The sequence below is a fragment of the Solanum lycopersicum genome, chromosome 7, assembly GCF_036512215.1.
Source record: "Solanum lycopersicum chromosome 7, SLM_r2.1".
Lineage (NCBI taxonomy): Eukaryota > Viridiplantae > Streptophyta > Magnoliopsida > Solanales > Solanaceae > Solanum > Solanum lycopersicum.
The window spans coordinates 64,829,663-64,850,053 of NC_090806.1; the positions used below are offsets into that span (position 1 = coordinate 64,829,663).

The 20,391-nt window shown below is 28.4% G+C and overlaps 4 protein-coding genes across 4 annotated transcripts; 1 reads left to right on the forward strand and 3 right to left on the reverse strand.

The window, feature by feature from the left end:
- Positions 1 to 5,058: 5,058 nt before the first annotated feature.
- LOC101245074 (uncharacterized) lies at positions 5,059 to 6,138 on the reverse strand. Its single transcript, XM_004243308.5, has one exon. It carries the CDS (start codon positions 5,866 to 5,868, stop codon positions 5,353 to 5,355), a length of 516 nt encoding a protein of 171 aa, XP_004243356.1. The 5' UTR covers positions 5,869 to 6,138; the 3' UTR covers positions 5,059 to 5,352.
- A 1,973-nt stretch (positions 6,139 to 8,111) lies between these two features.
- Positions 8,112 to 9,129, reverse strand: LOC101244786 (uncharacterized). Its single transcript, XM_019214956.3, has one exon. It carries the CDS (start codon positions 8,786 to 8,788, stop codon positions 8,354 to 8,356), a length of 435 nt encoding a protein of 144 aa, XP_019070501.1. The 5' UTR covers positions 8,789 to 9,129; the 3' UTR covers positions 8,112 to 8,353.
- Positions 9,130 to 9,283: 154 nt separating this feature from the next.
- LOC104648387 (uncharacterized) lies at positions 9,284 to 11,869 on the reverse strand. Its single transcript, XM_010325438.4, has one exon. The coding sequence runs from the start codon at positions 9,993 to 9,995 to the stop codon at positions 9,453 to 9,455; it is 543 nt and encodes a 180-aa protein (XP_010323740.1). The 5' UTR covers positions 9,996 to 11,869; the 3' UTR covers positions 9,284 to 9,452.
- Positions 11,870 to 16,139: 4,270 nt separating this feature from the next.
- LOC101244501 (putative ubiquitin-conjugating enzyme E2 38) lies at positions 16,140 to 19,975 on the forward strand. The gene is made up of 6 exons (XM_004243306.5): positions 16,140 to 16,353; positions 16,785 to 17,354; positions 17,456 to 17,519; positions 18,017 to 18,156; positions 18,243 to 18,554; positions 19,426 to 19,975. The coding sequence occupies exons 1-6, from the start codon at positions 16,291 to 16,293 to the stop codon at positions 19,666 to 19,668; spliced, it is 1,392 nt and encodes a 463-aa protein (XP_004243354.1). The 5' UTR covers positions 16,140 to 16,290; the 3' UTR covers positions 19,669 to 19,975.
- The last annotated feature ends 416 nt before the right edge of the window (positions 19,976 to 20,391 follow it).

Genomic DNA, 20,391 nt, shown 5'->3' on the forward strand with positions numbered 1-20,391 from the left:
ATAAAAAAGAGTACATATTGATTCTTCAAGTTCAGAGCTTAAAGGGTAAAACATTTTAATAAAAATTTTAAAACGTTATATGAAATTTTTTTTAAATCAAAACAACAAAATCACTCATTAAATAGCAATTTTATCCGCCGAAAAAAAATCAGTTAAATTTGAATTTTAAAAAAAAAAAATTAAAACAAAATCGCTCCCAAAGGAGCGATTTCCAAAATATTTTTTTTATAATATTTTTAATATGTCGCTGCTAAGGCAGGGACTTTAAGTTCATTTTTTTAAGATTTTTTTTTTGCTTTTTTCAAAAAAAAAATTAAATCGAATTTTCTTTTTATTTTTTTAAATCAAATCACAACGATATTTAATTAAATTTTTTAATTAAAAATAAAAATCGCTGCTATTGCAGTGATTTTACTTTTTCCAACGGACAAAATCTCTACTTCGTGAACGATTTTACCATTTTGATTAAAAAAATTCGTATATCATTTTAAAATTTTTATTAACATTTTTTACCATTTAACCTCCGGACTTTTGATTCTTTCTTTCTACGAAAGGTCATAAAATTGCCAAACCAAAAATTAATTATTGTCCAACTTACTATCTAAAGTATCATTATTACGATTATAGTGTCCGACAATAATTATTTCATCATAAAAGCATTCTATTCACGGGAATAAACAAATCCACTTAATTTATTATTAAGGTCCCCTTGTTGACATTAAAAAATAAGTTGTCTAGATCCTATGATAACAAAAAATCATATGATATTGTTAAATTAAAATTTAGTTTATAAATGTTTTCTATTTTAATGTTTTTAATTATTTTGACTAATATAGACAGTTCCTCTTTTCTTTTTTCTTTTTTCTTTTTTTTTTTCTCTGGTTGTGGTCAATAATTGTGACTAATTTAGATTTAAGGAGTCAATCACGCTGTTCTTTTATACACCATGCTTTAAAAATATAAATTTTTGACCATAAAGACTTCTTTGTCATTCTTTAGAGAACTCTGTTTAGTTAATGAACAAATATATTTTTATTTTCGCGTCGGAAGAGTTTAGGACGACTTAACACTTATCGCCTATTAATTACAGTGAAATTATATAGACTTTATTTATTTATTAAAATATATTGTATCAGCCTCATTCCATATGATCTTTAAAAATGAAAAAATTTAACAACAAAAAGTCAGATTCAAATCTAGGATCTCGCAATGGTCATGTTCATCAAAATTTTTTCATCAAAACATTACGTTATATATAGATTTTAAATCTCTTAAACATAAGAATAAAGTTTGAAATTCGCTTTGACGTTTCAAATATAAAATGCAAGCATAATTTGTCTTATTCCTTTTAGTGGAAATCTTGTACAACTTCAACTATGGATCGATCAACATATAATTTTTGGTTCTATTTTTTAAAAAATGTTAAAAATTTACTAATTAAATATAAATGACAGACATCAAAATATAGTAAATCAAATGAGTGTGAAAGAATTACAAACTCAAATTCATAATATACAAAATTTGAATCCGTCTATGTGAAAATATTAACATGTCATTGGATAATAGAGATAGTATGTTTAGAATAAGCTAGCGTTTGGCCATAGATTTCCAAATATTCTTGGCAAATATTATTTGAGTGAAAATTTGGGTAAAATTTTACCATGTGTTTGGCCATAAAATTTGGGAAATATATTTCACCTTTTTAGAAAAATATGATTTATACACACAAGTTTTAAAAATTATCAAAATTAACTAAAAGTTTGTATTACAAGTCAATGAATGTTCGTTATAACAATAACAAATAATGTCCATGACACTAAAGCAATGTGATAATTTGGAGTGAGTGCAACAAGAATTATTTCATACATCGTGAAGTAGACAAAGTACATGACTTTGTTACCTAAAGCCAATTTTTAATAATTTTCATCAACAATCATATCATTATTTAATATTCACTACATATTTCATCACTATTTTGGTGTTCACGTTAAAAATGATGTAATACAACGCAAACAACTACTAGAGAGAGTGTTTTTGTAAAAGATAAAAGGTTGGGGTAAAATTTTAATTTTTAAAATATCCCAAATAATGAGATTTGGCCCAAATACTAGAAAAAACTAATATTTGAAAATTTGCAAAAATATTTATCAAATAATGGCAAATTGTATGGACAAACATTATTTGCCAAATTTTTCCCAAATATTATTTGGAAAATTTATGGCCAAACGGGCCCTAAATATTGTCCGATTATTATTCTTACATTTAATTTTTTATTCAATTCATTAAAGAAAATAGTTTATTATTTTCTATATATAGAATTAAGATATAATGATATTTATATAATTGTATAACATATACTAATAAAATAGTATTAATGAACAATAATGCAAAAGCCACCGACAATAAATTGTAAGGTATTGCTCACGAGGGATCATGGTCCTCTAGGAAAAAATAATGATATTTTTTAAATAAAAAGTTAAATATATCGATAACCTTTTAAATTATTCAAAATATTTTATTTACCTACCTGAATTATGACTTGCATTGTTCTAATCAAATCCGAATATATATTATAAATGTTTTTATTATGATTTGATGTCTTCAATAATCTGTTTAGATATTCCATATATAACAAGTCCAAATAGAAAATAAAATAAAGGGTCCATTGGCTTTAATCTAATCTTAGCTGAAAAAAGGAATACAAGGCTTACATATGATTATAATTAAAAGTGACACATTAATCCTCTTATTATCCATCTAACTAAGAAGTTAATGATCATTCTACAAAGTCATAATCAAGAAGAAACTTCCTCCTTTTCATAACCTTAATAAGAATTTTTATTTAGATAGTTCGTATAAAGAGTATCAAATGAGTGGATTGAACTGAATTTAAAATTATCAAAACCGATTAAGTTAATAAATGGGTGAGCTATTAATCCGTTAAAACATTATATGCACTGCAATGAGCTTAAAAACATGTCATAATCTAATCTGATTAACTTTTTCTTTATTTTAAAAAGCTCGTTTGAGTACCTAATAATTTTTTTCACTCTTATACTATAAACTAAGCAAGTTATTACCTGTATAAATATAATGGATTGATAAATTATGGTTTTATTAGCTGATTATGATTACACCATGGTTCATATAATTCATCTAATATTTTCTTGATTTAAGATTTCAACTATTCATGACTTAAAATAATATTAATTTATTAAATAATCTTTCCAGGGTGGCAGGGACTATGCCAGATTGGTATTGTCTCTAGTAGGGTCTTAACTATTTGTATTCTTCTTGTTAGTGTATATATATATATATATATATAAATAAAGTCTAATAAGAAATAGCTTAAATTATAAACCATTCATTATTAATCTGGAGATAATATATTTTCCTATTAAACAAATCCTTAAGAGGTTGTTTGGTATGAGAATGAGATAAAATAAAGTTATCCGATAAATTGCGATATCTCATGAAATAAGGTATTTCATCGTTTGTATATATATGTATAATGATGTGAAACATGATTTTGGGACTAATAATACACATAATCAAACGATGGATAAAATAATCTTGTATTTTGTCTCCAAATTATTGGCTGAAATATTGTTCTTGATTCTACTTTTGTGGAGTAGTTACCTGGGCCAGCATGTCAATGAAGCCCATTTAAGTATAGAGAGGCCCAACATTCAAGCCCAAGATTAAGCCCATCCTCTTTGGACTAAATGTCTAACTCAACAAAATAGAAATTTTACAAGTTTTAAGTTTAATAATGACCCAATGATAGTTGTGTCATTTGGATTTTAGTTATTTTTATCTGAACTTCAATAGCATACAATTGAAGTTCATTTAATATAGAGAAATTTAAATTTGAGAAATAACAAACATAATAAATATCATAAGGCTCTATAGCTATAATTTTGATAATTGTGCTCCATAGCTAGAGTTCTGTCTGCTATGAAAGTTGCGATATTTGTATATTTCGCTTGTGAATATACAATATATGGTAAATATGTGAAAATGTTCAAAATAAATTACACACGCAAATAAATAAATAATATGCGTAAGTTAAATAACAACGTCAAAATCGAAAATAAATATATGCATCCTTGAATAGTGTACAATTTGCAGGTGGTCCAAATCAAATACACATTGCTTGATGAGCCCGCATTCAATATTTATAGTAAAAAATAAACTGGCCTTTTCTTCGAACACTCAATTATTTATTGGGAACAAAAATATGAAAAAGAAGGCACTTTATTCATATTTTATTGTTAATTAATTTCTGTATAAGTAAGATTTTGCATCTTTTTAAACACATGCATTCCTTGTTCATTCACTCAAAATCCTACTAAAACACACTCCAAAATCCAATAAAAGATAAAGTAAAATTTTTTCCTTTTTATGATCAGTCATAATCTAATATTACTTTCTTCATTTTATATTAATTATTTAATACTTTTTTTTTGAAAATATAAATAAATTTCTAAACTTTCAAACGAAATTTCGAGGCACAAAAAAATATAATTGATAACTAATATGAAATCGAACGAGTTTGTTACACCTATCTTTCCTTTATTGCACAACTTCTATAAGTAAGCTCACAAGACTTTCTTGTTTTGTGCTTGAGTGTACTTCCTCCACATTACAAGTACTTTCTCTTTTTTGTGTTTAAAAGGACGAGTCACTTCAAGCATATTAGTGGTCTAAAAAAAAAATTAAACAGCGTCTTAAGTTTAAATTGTTAATAATTTTTATATAATTGATTTCTTCTAGTTTTTAATTGACAATATAATCATTCGTATTTTAAATTACTTTTCATGAGATATAGTATTCTAAACATGCTAAAAATTTCTAATAATTTCTTTATTTTTTTGAAAATATTACTTTTTCTACAAATAATATTCAATATTTGTTGAAAAATAATAACTAATAACCTATTATTATTATTAATATGAAGTTGTTTGGCAAGTGCGTGTATATATATATTATTTTACTGAACCTCAATGTGATATAAACTATAATTACATAAACTCCTTGATATAATTATCATAAATCTAAACAAAAAGAATTTGTTAAATTGAGACAAAAATAACAAAATTGCTAATAGCTACAAAATAGAATCCTATTTAACAATATAACATACATATTGTTAGATAAACACATTCTAATTGAGCTTTTCAAACCCTAAATCTAAACTAACCAAAAAAAAAAAAAAAATCTCATTATACACAGACTAATTAAAAAAGAAATCACAATTACAATTTTCCTATTTGCCCAACCACTAGATGTACCATCTTGATGGATAGAGTCATCTGTACTCTCGTACAAAAGCTAACTCGAACACCACGATCAATGATCATCGACGAGACCATTTTGTAGTTGTTTATTACTTGATGTAACAAGAAAAAAATAAGCAAGAACAGCACAAAGAGCAGCAACAACATTCCCTTCTTTAATCAGAATCTTAATAACAAATCGAGTAATATCAAGAGTTAATTTCTTGCCCTGTAACACCAAATCCCTTCTGGGTTTTCCAGCAAAAGTTAACAAAACCAAAATTGTAATCCAAGTTACTAAAGTAGCTGGTAAAGCTACAGATAAAGCTGCTACCATTGAAAGAACCCCAAAAGCAACACCTAATAACACAGATGCATACAAAGCAGGCCACCCAGAATAAGAAATTGAGGAATTAGCTGAAATAGTCGATTCGTACCATGAAAGTACTGATTTGAGAAAATTCCATGAGATCGATAGCAAAATTGCGTAAACCGAGACGAATAGGAAAACCCATGTTCTTCTTTTGCTCATGATTTTGATGAAGAATATAGACGAGATTATTGATTCAGTTTCTTCGATTTGTGCCATTTATTTGGGTAATATTGATTTGATGGCCTTTTAGGACTTTGATTTTTCCTCGATGGGTTTCTAATTTTTCTTCTCTGCTCTGTTTTTTTTCTGGTAAAACAAAGGGATAATATTAGAATGCTTTTATTTTTACCCTAACAACATACAAACGCGCTTGTTATACTGCGTGGTGTTACACAAAAGCTCGATGCAGAAAGTATTCCGCGTTTTATTTTTCTCTCGTGTTCACGCACGATATAATATATTTTGATGTAGTCAACTTGTTTTAATACGAAATTATTTTTCGATGTTTTGGACTTTTGATTTGTTGTTATTTTCTTCTTCTTTTTTTACTTGGATTTTGATGCATTTGAGCTGAATGTAGCTCGAAAATAATATTTATATCTTTTCGAGATATTTATAAGGTTTGCTTATGTCAATGAATATTCCTTCATTCTTAACTAGAGATATAGATTTGAGTTCCCTTACTCGAGGTAGAAGTTTTTTTTTAGAAAGATGTGAATGGGAAAAAATTCTGACCACCGGTAGCGAATGCTTTTGAAAAGATTTGAAGGTAGAAGGCTGTTTCCGTCTAGCTCCGGAAGCATTGTCTGAAGTAATAAGTTGTCTTTGTTAAAAAGCATATTACTCCCAATGTGAGACTTTATGATACAAATCTGAATGTAATCGTACTACAATGTAGATATCCAACACCGAATGAGAAATCAGACAAAAATAAAATTTGTGTAACTTCAAATCCCACCTAGTGATACTTTACTCAATATATTATCGTTGTTGTTCAACTTGTGACTTATAAGTTAATTACACGAAATATAACCGTTATTCTGAGCTATTCCGCTTCTAATATCCTAAAATGAAAGGGAATTATTTTTACCTTCTAACTACATGTAAAATAAAAATTCTTTTATATTAAGGAGATTAATAGATTTAGTGCATAAATTGGTGATAAAATTTGATGTTGGTATGTGATATTTGACTAGATTAGGTATATTAATGTTTAATCAATTAAAAGATATCCCATAAATTAGTGATAAAATTTGATGTTGTTACACGATATCTAATTAAGTATATTTAATAATGTTTAGTTGATTAAAATATAAGGTTTTAATCATCGTGCTTGTGAAATTTTTCGACTTCAACGATTTACTTACTATTGAATTATTTAATTACTTGTATACATGTTGCATTAATTTATATCATTATTTTCTATTTAAAGATAATATATTTTTAAGAATAATTTAAATATATATAATTTATATTATGGAATGCAATTTTTTTAATAGTAAAATGTTATTTATGCATGCTAGTCTGTCACTATGAAAGGCATAAATCACCTACGGATAGTGCAGAGATAAAATAATGGCAGGAACGGATACAAACGTATATTTTCTCCGTTCCTATTTAGTTATCCACTTTAGAAGTGACGCACATATTAAGACATCAATTATTATCATATTTTAGTTATAATTTTATTCTTTAACTTAAAAGATTATGCAACTCTCCAAATATAATAAATGTATTTTCTGGTTCCAAAAAACATGCATTACAACTTAGTAGTACTAGAAATTTTCTAGAATTAAATAAGGACATATTAGGAAAAAAATTATTATTCTTTCTTGATTTGTTAAAATGAATATGGACAAATATAAAAGGAAATATGGACAAGTAAAGAGGGAGTAATATTTTTTAAAATTTTAAAATTCTTTGAAATAAAATTTATATATTTGTAAATTACGTAAAGAGTACTATAAGTCACAATAATTGATAATTCAAAATGTTAAAAGCATTTATGAAAAATTTACAGTCAAAGATAGACTTGTTTGAATCTCAAAATACAAAAAATGCTACATAAAATGGGACGAAGCGAGTACTATTTTGAAACTGAAGTCTGTGTGTGTGGTCCAAGATTCTTTGCTGCTGCATTTCACAAGCCATCTTTCAACACAACATTTTATGTACATTAATCTTGGTCCAACTTTTATATCTGTATAAAAAATTTATTGAACATACTTGATTAAATTCAGATTTTTGTCGAATTTTTTTTTTGAAGGTGAAACGCTTTGTAACAAAAACGGTGACCCGAGAACACAAATTGAAATTTCTAATTATGAATGAATAAGTATTTATCACTCTACCGTTGGTTAGTGTGTTAATTATGTGTGGAGGTTATAGATATCTTTCCCATCAAAACATTACTTTTTGAAAATATCTTAAAACTAACAAAAGTTTAGAGAAGAAAACAATGAACAAAAGCTGCAAATGTATCATTCCATTGAGATTTACAGAAAAAGTGAGTTGAAACTTGAAAGCATCAAAGTAGTAAAGTTAAACTTCTCTTTTAACGGATAAAACTATTGTCATATGACAGAAAAATCAAGGATTTGAGCGTTAAAAATAACCTCTCGCAGAAATGTAGGATCATTGTTCATTCTGCCCTTGTGATCTGGCCCTTTTCGAATCATCCCGCTTACTATCAAAATTTCAACTAATCATACTTGTCCCTCCATGAACTAACAAGAAAAAACACCCAAGAAAGTGCAAGAACAAAATCACCAACAAGTTGTCTAGGCCAATCATAAGCTAAATCCTCAACTTTCCTTTCGAAATACACTCTCCATAACGCCATTGATACATGAAGAAAGATACAACCTTTAGCGAAAAAGCTCTGAAACTCCCTGTCCTTAACAAACGACACCATGAATAACAATAACCCAATTACACATAACAGCAATCCAACGAATGAATCGGAAGTTTTTATCAACAATTGATCATGCGGTGTTGATCCAAGTAGCTTTCTCGCTGTTTCGATTCCATGTCCGAGAACAGATACTTCGTTCAGATAAAACATTATCAGAACACCACAAGTAGTCGCTATTAGCGAATGAAGAATGCAGATTATGAAGAACCCAGATGATCCCATTCACAAAAATTGATATCAGAGAAGGATATGTTTTAGCTAGTTAGATGTGAAATTGAGCAAAATAACAGAGATCATTTGTATTTTTGTATAGATGAATTGAGAGTATCGAGAAAAATTTTGAGATCTGAGATTTGGGAATGGCAGAGTAGTGAGGATTGTAACCCTAGATTCACGGGAGAAGAAGATAGATGACAGCTGGAGATATGTTATTGGTAAGTGTGCATTTTGGAATTTGCTTACATAACATATCGATTTTATTATACTTATCGACAATCATATTATTTGTTGTTGTTACTTAATGCATAGCACTTTTTTCGAATGGGTCTCCACACAGCACAAATTCAAAATAGTCAAATTCAATATAGATACCAAACAACAAGCAATTATGAAGAGCAAATGACCCATAACCAGTATGATTGATCAGAACAGCAAAACCTCAACAATGAAACATTTAGCTACGATAAATGCAACCATATAGTATCATGTAACAGATCATTCAAGAAGACAAAAAACACATAAATTTCTCTTATCATTTATCTAAAGGATCTAAATATCAACTGGTTGCACTAACAGCATGATTCAATCAAGTAAAACTGAAAGCAAACTATATCACTGTACTTCAACAAACAACATCTCACTCATTGAGACAAATGATCAAACATCTTCAAGGCGACCGGCGCTTCAACAATCTAGGCGAAGTTCTCTTCACTGATTCAACTTTCTTCAGACTCTTCTTCTTCATAATCTTTTCATTCTTAGATTTTACCTGATTAACCGCATCAACATCTTCATTCCTCCGGCTTCTCGTCCTCCCAGCAACACCTTCTTCCACATCCCTCTCCTCGAACTCAAGCTTTCTCACCAAATCATCCTCAGATTCATCAACCAACCTCCTTTTCCTCTTCAACACATACGGAGCAAGAGGCATAGGTGGGCTACTCTCCGTACACGTAGCCACCGTAGAATCCTTTTCCGGTGTTTTCTCACGCTCTGCACGTAACTTCTCGATGTTTCCTTCAATTCGGCCCTGAAGACGGTGACGCGTCAAACTAACACCACCCATGGACCAGTGAGCTTCCTCCGCCAATGACATTAATGGATCGAGGACGGAACGTGGTGGATCTACTCGTTGTTCGTTGGGCTTGTAGAATCTAGGTCTAGGGAGGCTGCTGCCGTAGAATCTTCCAGGTTCTAGGGCTACCACCATGCTGTAAAACCTAATTTATCAAAGGAAGAAGGAGCTTTGAATTGAGATTTGATGAATTTCAGTGCTAATTTTCTTCTCAATTTATAGCAAGTATAGTAATTGAAATGGAGGGAAATACTTTTGGAGGGAAATTTGGCGCCAAATATTTACCGCGCTATTTTTTTTTTTTAACTTTTTATAGATATTGGATAATGGAAATTATGTTTGAGTTTTGACTATTGACTATAAAATTCAATTTTTGAGTTCTAGAAATACTTTTAATTTTTTTCCCACTTAAATCTATTAAAAGAAAAACATTGATAAAAAAAAATCCTTAATTTATGTTAATGGAGAAATACAAATTCAATTTAGGAAAAATTACATAAATGATGGTCTTTTATTTAATAATTATTATTTTTAAGCATATTTTTAATTTATTATCATTTTTGTCAACTTTTAGCAATACTTATATAAAATATTTTAAAAATAACTTTAATACATTTGTAAGACAATACTAATTCATAATGCAAGCTTCGATTTAAAATTTTCTTAAAATTTACGTATGTCATAAAAATGAATTATAACTATTTTTAGTACACATATAACACTTTTTTCTCATCACTTATAATTTGTATGTAATACGAATGAATTATACATAGCATTTTTTACACACGTTTTGTAGTGATATACAACTAGAATATTTTTAACGATTCATACATAATATTAGAAATGTGTTAATACTTAACTAGAAGACAAAAAATGATAATCCTTATAGTGAACTAATCAACTTCTAAAACAAAATGTTAAAAAATATTTTATTCCTTATTCTTTTTTTTTTTAATCATAAGTAACATTTTTGCAAGTCTTCATGTTGTGATCTTGTTGTCCACAATTCATGTTGAGTGGATCTCTTTTAAAAAATAATTACTTATTTTAAATACTTTTTTATTCGTAAATTACATAAAACTTGTATCAATGATTAATTAGACAAGTAATTTAATCGTAATAAGTGAAGTGACATAATAAATTGTCAAATGAATTAAATTTGAATTAAAAATGTATTACACTCATATTAAAGTTGTATTAGAAGCGAATTAAACATGAATGCAAAATGTTGTCAACGAAGAGCACTATGTGATTCGTAAATTGAATAACTTGTATTAATAATAAATTAAACAAGTAAATTATGTATTATAAGTGTCTTATAAATTACTTTGATTTGAATCTCTAAGAACACGAGTGATGTTTCGAATATGTATTATACTTATGTTATATATGTATTACAAGTTTTTACATAAATTATTTTGGTTGATATCACTATTAAAAAAGGAGTGAAGTTTGTAATATGTATTATAAATATATTGTTCATGATTTTAATACAATTATGAAATATTTAATACAATTTTAATATAATTGCGATATAGTTCCATAAACTTCACTTTTTTCGAATTTTAAGTTAAATATTTATCCTAAAATCAATTACAAACTTAGCCAAATCCTATTAAAATTGAGATATAAATTCCAAACGACATTTTTAATTATTTGGAGGACTACCTATCCAAACTAATCACAAATTAATAAAATTCAAATGATGAATTCAAACTTTGAAACTTTATAATGACCATCAATGGTGAGATCTTGCTTCTGTAATTTTAAAGATTTGAAAATTTTGCTTAAAAATGTAATTTTCTATAAATTTTTGATCTTTCTATTCCTCATTTCATCTTATTTTTGGATAAAAATAGAATATATGGCTATAAATTGATCTGAGGATTTATTTAGATGAAAAACTCAAAAAGAAGAAGAATAAAAAGAAAAGAAAAAGAGGAGGAACATAAATAAAACTAGAGAAAGAGATGAAGAAGTAAAGAATAACCAAAAAAGAAAAAGAAAAAAAGAAAGAGACAAAAAAATCGAAGAGAAAAGAAAGAAAGAGACAAGACGCAAAAGAGTGAATAGAAGAAGAGGAAAAAGGGTTAAGAAAAAGGCGATAACTGTATAATTTTTAATTCAAAAAAATGTTATATTTAGTTAAAAAAAAAATGTTGACATAGATGATAAATATTTTTATAATATAGCATATTTATGTCATTTATCCTTCAATTTATGTGATACTATTTGATTTGATACAATATTTAAGAATATACTGATTTTTTAAAAATAACGCATATATAATTATCTAACTAAAAGTTAATAATTTAAACAAACAAAACAAAAATGATATTATATAAATTGAATAAATGAAATAATATTCTTTTATTCCACACAATTTTCATGGCCAATGAGATATTTAACTTGTGCAACCTAAACCATAATTCTCGAAAAAATAATGATGAAGAACTAAACAAAATAGCTGGTAAACTGCCTGTTTAAATTTAAAATGATCAATAAATTGTATATAATGCATATGATTCAAATATACAATATACACATAATTATGTATTGTTTGTGTATAATTTATGTATGTGATTAGACAAATAAATCGTTAATTCAATTGACTATTTATAAAAAAAAAAATTCTAATTTTCTCAGTACAATTATAATATTTCATCCAATAAGAATTGTCCGAAAATAATAAGTAATCTTTCATTTTTAATTATAAATCTTCAATTTATTTTATTTTAAAATATAAAATCGCTTTTATTAAAAATAAGCTTAAATGATACTCCAATAACAATTCAAAAACTTGTGACCTAACAACTCCATGTTCAAATGCAATGAAAGTAAAGAAATTTCCATAATATTTCAATCAAATTTTTAATAAAAGGAAAGACGCTTTTTTTTCTTTCAAAAAGTCATAATCGCCTTTGAGTTGTAGACCCCTTCAAACGACCCTATACTTGTTTGTCTAGACACGATTTTTTTGTTTTATTTATATTTTACCGTTTCAATGTGAGTTAAAATTTGATTATAATTTTTTTTTTTATACCACGAAGTAATAATCTCAATTTTAAATCAGCATCAAGAATATTTACAAATTTTTATAAAAATAAAAAATAAACGCTATCGCTGAAAAGAAATGATAATAAGACCGAAAGTGTCTCAGTAGAATAATACTATTTGGTTTAGTCTACAAGTCAACTCTAATAATTATCTAGTGCAGCAGCAGACCACCGGAAGTTAATGTTCCTATTGGTAAATAAAATTCTCTTACCCAATGAAAACCTAACACGTGTCATGATATATTGACTATAAAATTCAATTTTTGAGTTCTAGAAATACTTTTAATTTTTTTCCCACTTAAATCTATTAAAAGAAAAACATTGATAAAAAAAAATCCTTAATTTATGTTAATGGAGAAATACAAATTCAATTTAGGAAAAATTACATAAATGGTGGTCTTTTATTTAATAATTATTATTTTTTAAGCATATTTTTAATTTATTATCATTTTTGTCAACTTTTAGCAATACTTATATAAAATATTTTTAAAATAACTTTAATAATTTGTAAGACAATACTAATTCATAATGCAAGCTTCGATTTAAAATTTTCTTAAAATTTACGTATGTCATAAAAATGAATTATAACTATTTTTAGTACACATATAACACTTTTTTCTCATCACTTATAATTTGTATGTAATACAAATGAATTATACATAGCATTTTTTACACACGTTTTGTAGCGATATACAACTAGAATATTTTTTAACGATTCATACATAATATTAGAAATGTGTTAATACTTAACTAGAAGACAAAAAATGATAATCCTTATAGTAAACTAATCAACTTCTAAAACAAAATGTTAAAAAATATTTTATTCCTTATTCTTTATCTTTTTTTATTATAAGTAACATTTTTGCAAGTCTTCATGTTGTGATATTGTTGTCCACAATTCATGTTGAGTGGATCTCTTTTAAAAAATAATTACTTATTTTAAATACTTTTTCATTCGTAAATTACATAAAACTTGTATCAATAATTAATTAGACAAGTAATTTAATCGTAACAAGTGAAGTGACATAATAAATTGTCAAATGAATTAAACTTGAATTAAAAATGTATTACACTCATATTAAAGTTGAATTAGAAGTAAATTAAACATGAATGCAAAATGTAGCCGACGAAAGAGCACTATGTGATTCGTAAATTAAATAACTTGTATTAATAATAAATTAAACAAGCAAATTATGTATTATAAGTGTCTTATAAATTACTTTGATTTGAATCTCTAAGAACATGAGTGATGTTTGGAATATGTATTATACTTATGTTATATATGTATTACAAGTTTTTACATAAATTATTTTGGTTGATATCACTATTAAAAAAGGAGTGAAGTTTGTAATATGTATTATAAATATATTGTTCATGATTTTAATACAATTATGAAAAATATTTAATACAATTTTAATATAATTGCGATATAGTTCTACAAACTTCACTTTTTTTCGAATTTTAAGTTAAATATTTATCCTAAAATCAATTACAAACTTAACCAAATCCTATTAAAATTGAGATATAAATTCCAAATGACATTTTTAATTATTTGGAAGACAACCTATCCAAACTAATCACAAATTAATAAAATTTAAATGATGAATTCAAACTTTGAAACTTTATAATGACCATCAATGGTGAGATCTTGCTTCTGTAATTTTAATGATTTGAAAATTTTGCTTAAAAATGTAATTTTCTATAAGTTTTCGATCTTTTTATTCCTCATTTCATCTTATTTTTGGATAAAAATAGTATATATGGCCATAAATTGATCTGAGGATTTATTTAGATGAAAAACTCAAAGAAGAAGAAGAATAAAAAGAAAAGAAAAAGAGGAGGAACATAAATAAAGCCAGAGAAAGAGACGAAGAAGTAAAGAATAACCCAAAAAAAAAAGAAAAAAAGAAAGAGACAAAAAAACCGAAGAGAAAAGAAAGAAAGAGACAAGACGCAAAAGAGTGAATAGAAGAAGAGGAAAAAGGGTTAAGAAAAAGGCGATAACTGTATAATTTTTAATTAAAAAAAATGTTATATTTAGTTAGAAAAATATGTTGACATAGATGATAAATATTTTTATAATATAGCATATTTATGTCATTTACCCTTCAATTTATGTGATACTATTTGATTTAATACAATATTAAATAATATAATGATTTTTTTAAAATAACGCATATATAATTATCTAACTATAAGTTAATAATTTAAACAAACAAAACAAAAATGATATTATATAAATCGAATAAAAGAAAAGAATACTCTTTTATTCCACACAATTTTCATGGCCAATGAGATATTTAACGTGTGCAACCTAAACCATAATTCTCGAAAAAATAATGATGAAGAACTAAACAAAATAGCTGGTAAGCTACCTGTTTAAATTTAAAATAATCAATAAATAGTATATAATGTATATGATTCATATCTACAATATACACATAATTATGTATTGTTTGTGTATAATTTATGTATGTGATTAGAAAAATAAATCGTTAATTCAATTGACTATTTATAATTTTTTTTTATAATTTTCTCAGTATAATTATAATATTACATCCAATAAGAATTGTCCAAAAATAATAAGTAATCTTTCATTTTTAATCATAAGTCTTCAATTTATTTTATTTTGAAATATAAAATCGCTTTTATTAAAAATAAGCTTAAATGATACTCCAATAACAATTCAAAAACTTGTGACCTAACAACTCCATGTTCAAATGCAATGAAAGTAAAGAAATTTCCATAATATTTCAATCAAATTTTTAATAGAAGGAAAGACGTTTTTTTTTTCTTTAAAAAAGTCATAATCGCCTTTGAATTGTAGACCCCTCCAAACGATCCTATACTTGCTTGTCTAGACACGAACTTTTTTGTTTTATTTATATTTTTCCGTCTCAGTGTGAGTTAGAATTTGATTATAAATTTTAATTTTTTTTATATCACGAAGCAATAATCTCAATTTTATATCACCATAAAAAATATTTAAATTTTTTTATAAAAAATAAATAAACGCTAATCGCTGAAAAGAAATGATAATAAGACCGGAAGTGTCTCAGTAGAATAATACTATTTGGTTTAGTCTACAAGTCAACTCTAATAATTATCTAGTGCAGCAGCAGACCACTGGAAGTTAATGTTCCTATGGGTAAATAAAATTATGTTACCCAATGAAAACCTAACACGTGTCATGATATATTAGCGTATTATACAGAGCGTGTTCCTTCTAGCGTACGATTAGAAACGTATTTCATAAGGCAACAAAAATATCGCTCTCTCTAAAACCCGAATAGTTCATAGTGATAGTGTGTTTGTTAGGGTTTTTGACATCACTGAGAAATTTTTTGTGAAAAAATTGAAATCGCTGCGCTGCAATGGACGTTGAAATCGAAGAAATTTCTGCTCATGATGGTTCTGTGAAGGTTAAAGACAACAAGGTATTTTGAATTCCTCATTTTTTGTGTTTTTTGATTGATGATTGATCACGATTGCTTTATGATAGGATTTTGGTTCGATTAATCGTTGTGTATAATTGATCGCAAACTTTAGTAAGAGTTGCATTTTTAGTGTGGTTTCTAAAAATGTTGTTGTTTAGTATTAAAGTATGATCATCGAAGAATTGTGATTGTGAATCATGTTGAATTGAAGAAATGAATTTTGGAAATTGTTGTCTATAAGAATGGGGTAAGGTTTGCGAACATTCTATCCTCGTTAGATTATACTCCTGGCATGGGCAGGGGATTAGGGTTATGTGATTTTGAAATTGTGCATGCAGTAATTGATGATTTATGCTTCAGAATGTTTACGATTTGAATATCCGAAGGTCATTTTCATTTGCTTTACATATATGGTTTGTTTTAACTTACAGGAGGTTATGACTGAGGATAATCCAGATACTGTAGCTGGTTCCACACCTGGATCTACCGACTCTGGCATTAAGAACAGTTCCAATTTAGACATTACATTTCATGAGGATGAGAATGACGGAGATGATGGGTTGGATGATTGTGATGATATGTCAAACTATGATGACGACGACGATGACTATATGTATTATGATGATGAGGAAGATGAATGTGATTACTTGAGTATGCAAGCACAATTTGATAATGTTGATTTGCCCGCTGGTGTTGAGGCAACAGTTTCTTGGTTAAATGAACCTGCTCCTAGTTCAAAAGTGTCTTCCCAAGCTAGCTCTTCAAGTCATCTAGCAGGTGCTCAGACATTGAATTCTACACTTTCTGAGCATGCAAGTAGTAGCTTTGCTCAGGTCCCTGCTTCAAGCAGTTCTCTGGTGTCTGGAGGATCAAATTCCTGTGGGAAGGAAGAGGTAACTGAAGATGAACTCATGAAAAAGTATCGAAGTTTTAAGCATTTTGATGTGGTAGAGGACTTCTCGGATCATCATTACAGTAACTTGGGCGTCAAGGGACAACAGGTAACTTGTAAGGGAATTTCTTGTGCTTTGCAGGTCATTTTCTGCTAATTTGGTTGTTTGTTAAATCATGAATGTGACCTGTGCCGTTACTTTTTTAACAGCCACCTAAGGCCTGGAGCAAGAAAGTTCAGGATGAGTGGAAAATATTGGAAAATGATTTACCTGGTGAGTCAGATGCTGTTAGTTAGTGACTTCATTTTTTTTATCTGTTGGTTTCGTATTTCAAATATTGGTTTATGTGACAATTTTTTCTTGCTGTAGAAGTCTTGTGAAAGTGGTATTTTTCTCGGTCTAGCCTTCTTAACCTTCTTGTGCTGGCTATAATGGTAAATGCAGCAATTGACTCATGTGATATGTGTGATTCATGAAAAGATGTGTTGTTTCTGATGACATCCACTACAATTTATATTTTGACGCATTGTTTTGTCACAAGTAAATAGCGATTCTTGCTCTCCATCTGGTTTCCCCCACCTCAACTCCCTTATCCGCTGCTAAATTTTGGACTCCATCCTGTTAGGGACATGTTGTACATTTTATCTGGAATAATAGGGAATTTTGTGTGAATTTGATTCTATGGAATGTCCCCTCATTGGTAGACTGCTGTAAATCTATCTGACCCGTTTGAGGATTTATGTTGAACTCACTCTCTCTCTCTCCTTTAGATACAATATATGTAAGGGTCTACGAAGCAAGGATGGATCTCCTTAGGGCTGTCATCATTGGGCCACAAGGCACTCCATACCATGATGGTCTCTTTGTCTTTGATGTCCTGTTCCCTCAAAATTACCCTGATGTTCCACCGGTATGTATTGGAGTCTTGTTTTTTTTCTTTATTTTGTAGCATGGAATTATAAATATATTTATTTACATATTTTCCCTTTTCATTAGATGGTTTACTACTATTCTGGTGGTTTGAGACTGAATCCCAACTTGTATGATTGTGGAAAAGTCTGTCTCAGTCTTCTGAACACTTGGACTGGTAAAGGTAACGAGAGGTGGATGCCCAATTCATCGACCATGCTGCAAGTCTTGGTTTCCATACAAGCTCTAATTTTGAATTCAAAGCCTTTCTTTAATGAGCCTGGATATGAAGCTTCATATGCTGGACCTGAGGGACAGAGGAGATCTAACTCTTACAATGAAGATGTTTTTGTTCTATCTTTGAAAACAATGACATATACGTTGAGGAGGCCACCAAAGGTATGATGTTGGATCATTTTCTTAACTTCTACTTCATTCAATAATTCTGTTGAAAAGTATCATCCAATTGTACTCCAACTGTAGTCCAAGAATGTCTTTTCTGTTGAATTTCTGGATCTCCTGAGATTTCGCCGATGTCTTAATGACTAATTTAGTTGTTTATTGTAACTTAATGCCGTCCTTTTCATTCTTTTTCTTAATTGGTGTCACATTTAATCTGTCTGCAATACTGGTAACACATTTTTATCTGGGAAAAAGCGATCTAAAACCTACTTCATCCTTAATATCAGTTTGCATCTTATGTTGTTTTGTTGTCTGTAATTTTTCTGCTTGCATATAGTTAGTAAAGTAATATAGGAAGAAGGTAAGGGTAGTTCTCAGTGTTAGGTACATACGGGTGAAAAGAAGTTGGTAAAATTAGCTCTGTGGCTGCGTCTTAGTAAGTGATGTTTCAATTTGTTATTGTAAGTTGGATTTTTTCTGCTTAGGTTCCTCAACATTGGGAACCAAGTGCAGACAGTATCTGGTTTCGGAGACAAGGTTGGATGTGGTGGCATAATTTCTTTCGACTACTTAAATAGCTATATTCCAATGGAAAAGCTATAAAGTTGAAAACAAAACTTATTCTACTCTTGTTCATGTTTATCCAAGCAAACATATTTTAAAACAAATGGATTAGCAAAACATTTTAACTATATAGTTGAGCAATTTCTTCAACTAGTTTTGCAGTTGGAGTGATAATGGATAATGGTGCAAATAACTAATCGAACTCTTTTTAAGTATGCATCTTTATCTTGAGGCTACTTGTGAAGTTGTATTCTTTATTACGATAGATTGATACTTTTTAACTAATTGTTTATTTTTCATGCAGCATTTTGAAGACCTTGTCAAAGGTCATTTCCGTTGCCATGCTGTAGACATTCTCTCTGCATGCAAGGCATATATAGAAGGAGCTCCAGTTGGTTCAGTGGTCAACGGAATAGTCCAGGATCTTAGTGCAACTGCAGAGAAGAGCTCAGTAACATTCAGAGAATCAGTATCCAGAATGAAGAATGGTCTTATATCCCTTTTCACTAAGAATGGTGCCAATGATTGTGACCGGTTTCGCGCCTAAGCCTACAAGGATTCATCAACTAAATTTCATATGAAAATCACATGTTGCGCTTGCAGAATGGGTCCATTTTCGCCTGCTTGATTCCCCCTCCTCCATTCACAATTTCGTGTACATAATAGCTCTAATTTTTTTAATCTAAGATAAAACCGTATGTCTTTGTGCTGCTGTAGTAGGAAGTTGGCTTATTGTAAGTGGAAATTAAATCGCACAAGGGATCTAGAGCTTATTCTGGACATATACTTTTGTAGAGAATTGATCATAATATCTTAATATTCCAGAGAACATAACTGTGTCTATTTCTTTCCAATGGTGCTCTTGGGTTTATTCAAATAATTTTACATCATACATTTTTGTGATTTGCACTCAGTGTGCCTTCGCTGTAATTTCTTTCCAATAGCGAGAGGCCATGGATGTTTACCCTGGATCAACGCAACAGCAAGTCTGCATCTTTCATCAAAAAGAGCGATATTTGTTGTAAAACTTTATCTATAGCTACGAAGTATAATATTTTAAAACTAGTTGTATAAAGTAAACACATATTACATATTGAAAAAATATGCTCAATAGAAAACTGAATTATTAGAAATAAGATTACAATTAAACTTGTTCGTAACAATTTGGCAATGTATATTTCTGTTGATAGTACTATGTCAATCTCGATAACATTATATTTTGGGGCCTAATTTAATTCAAAATCTCCTTCCTCGAACCCCATGTATAGCG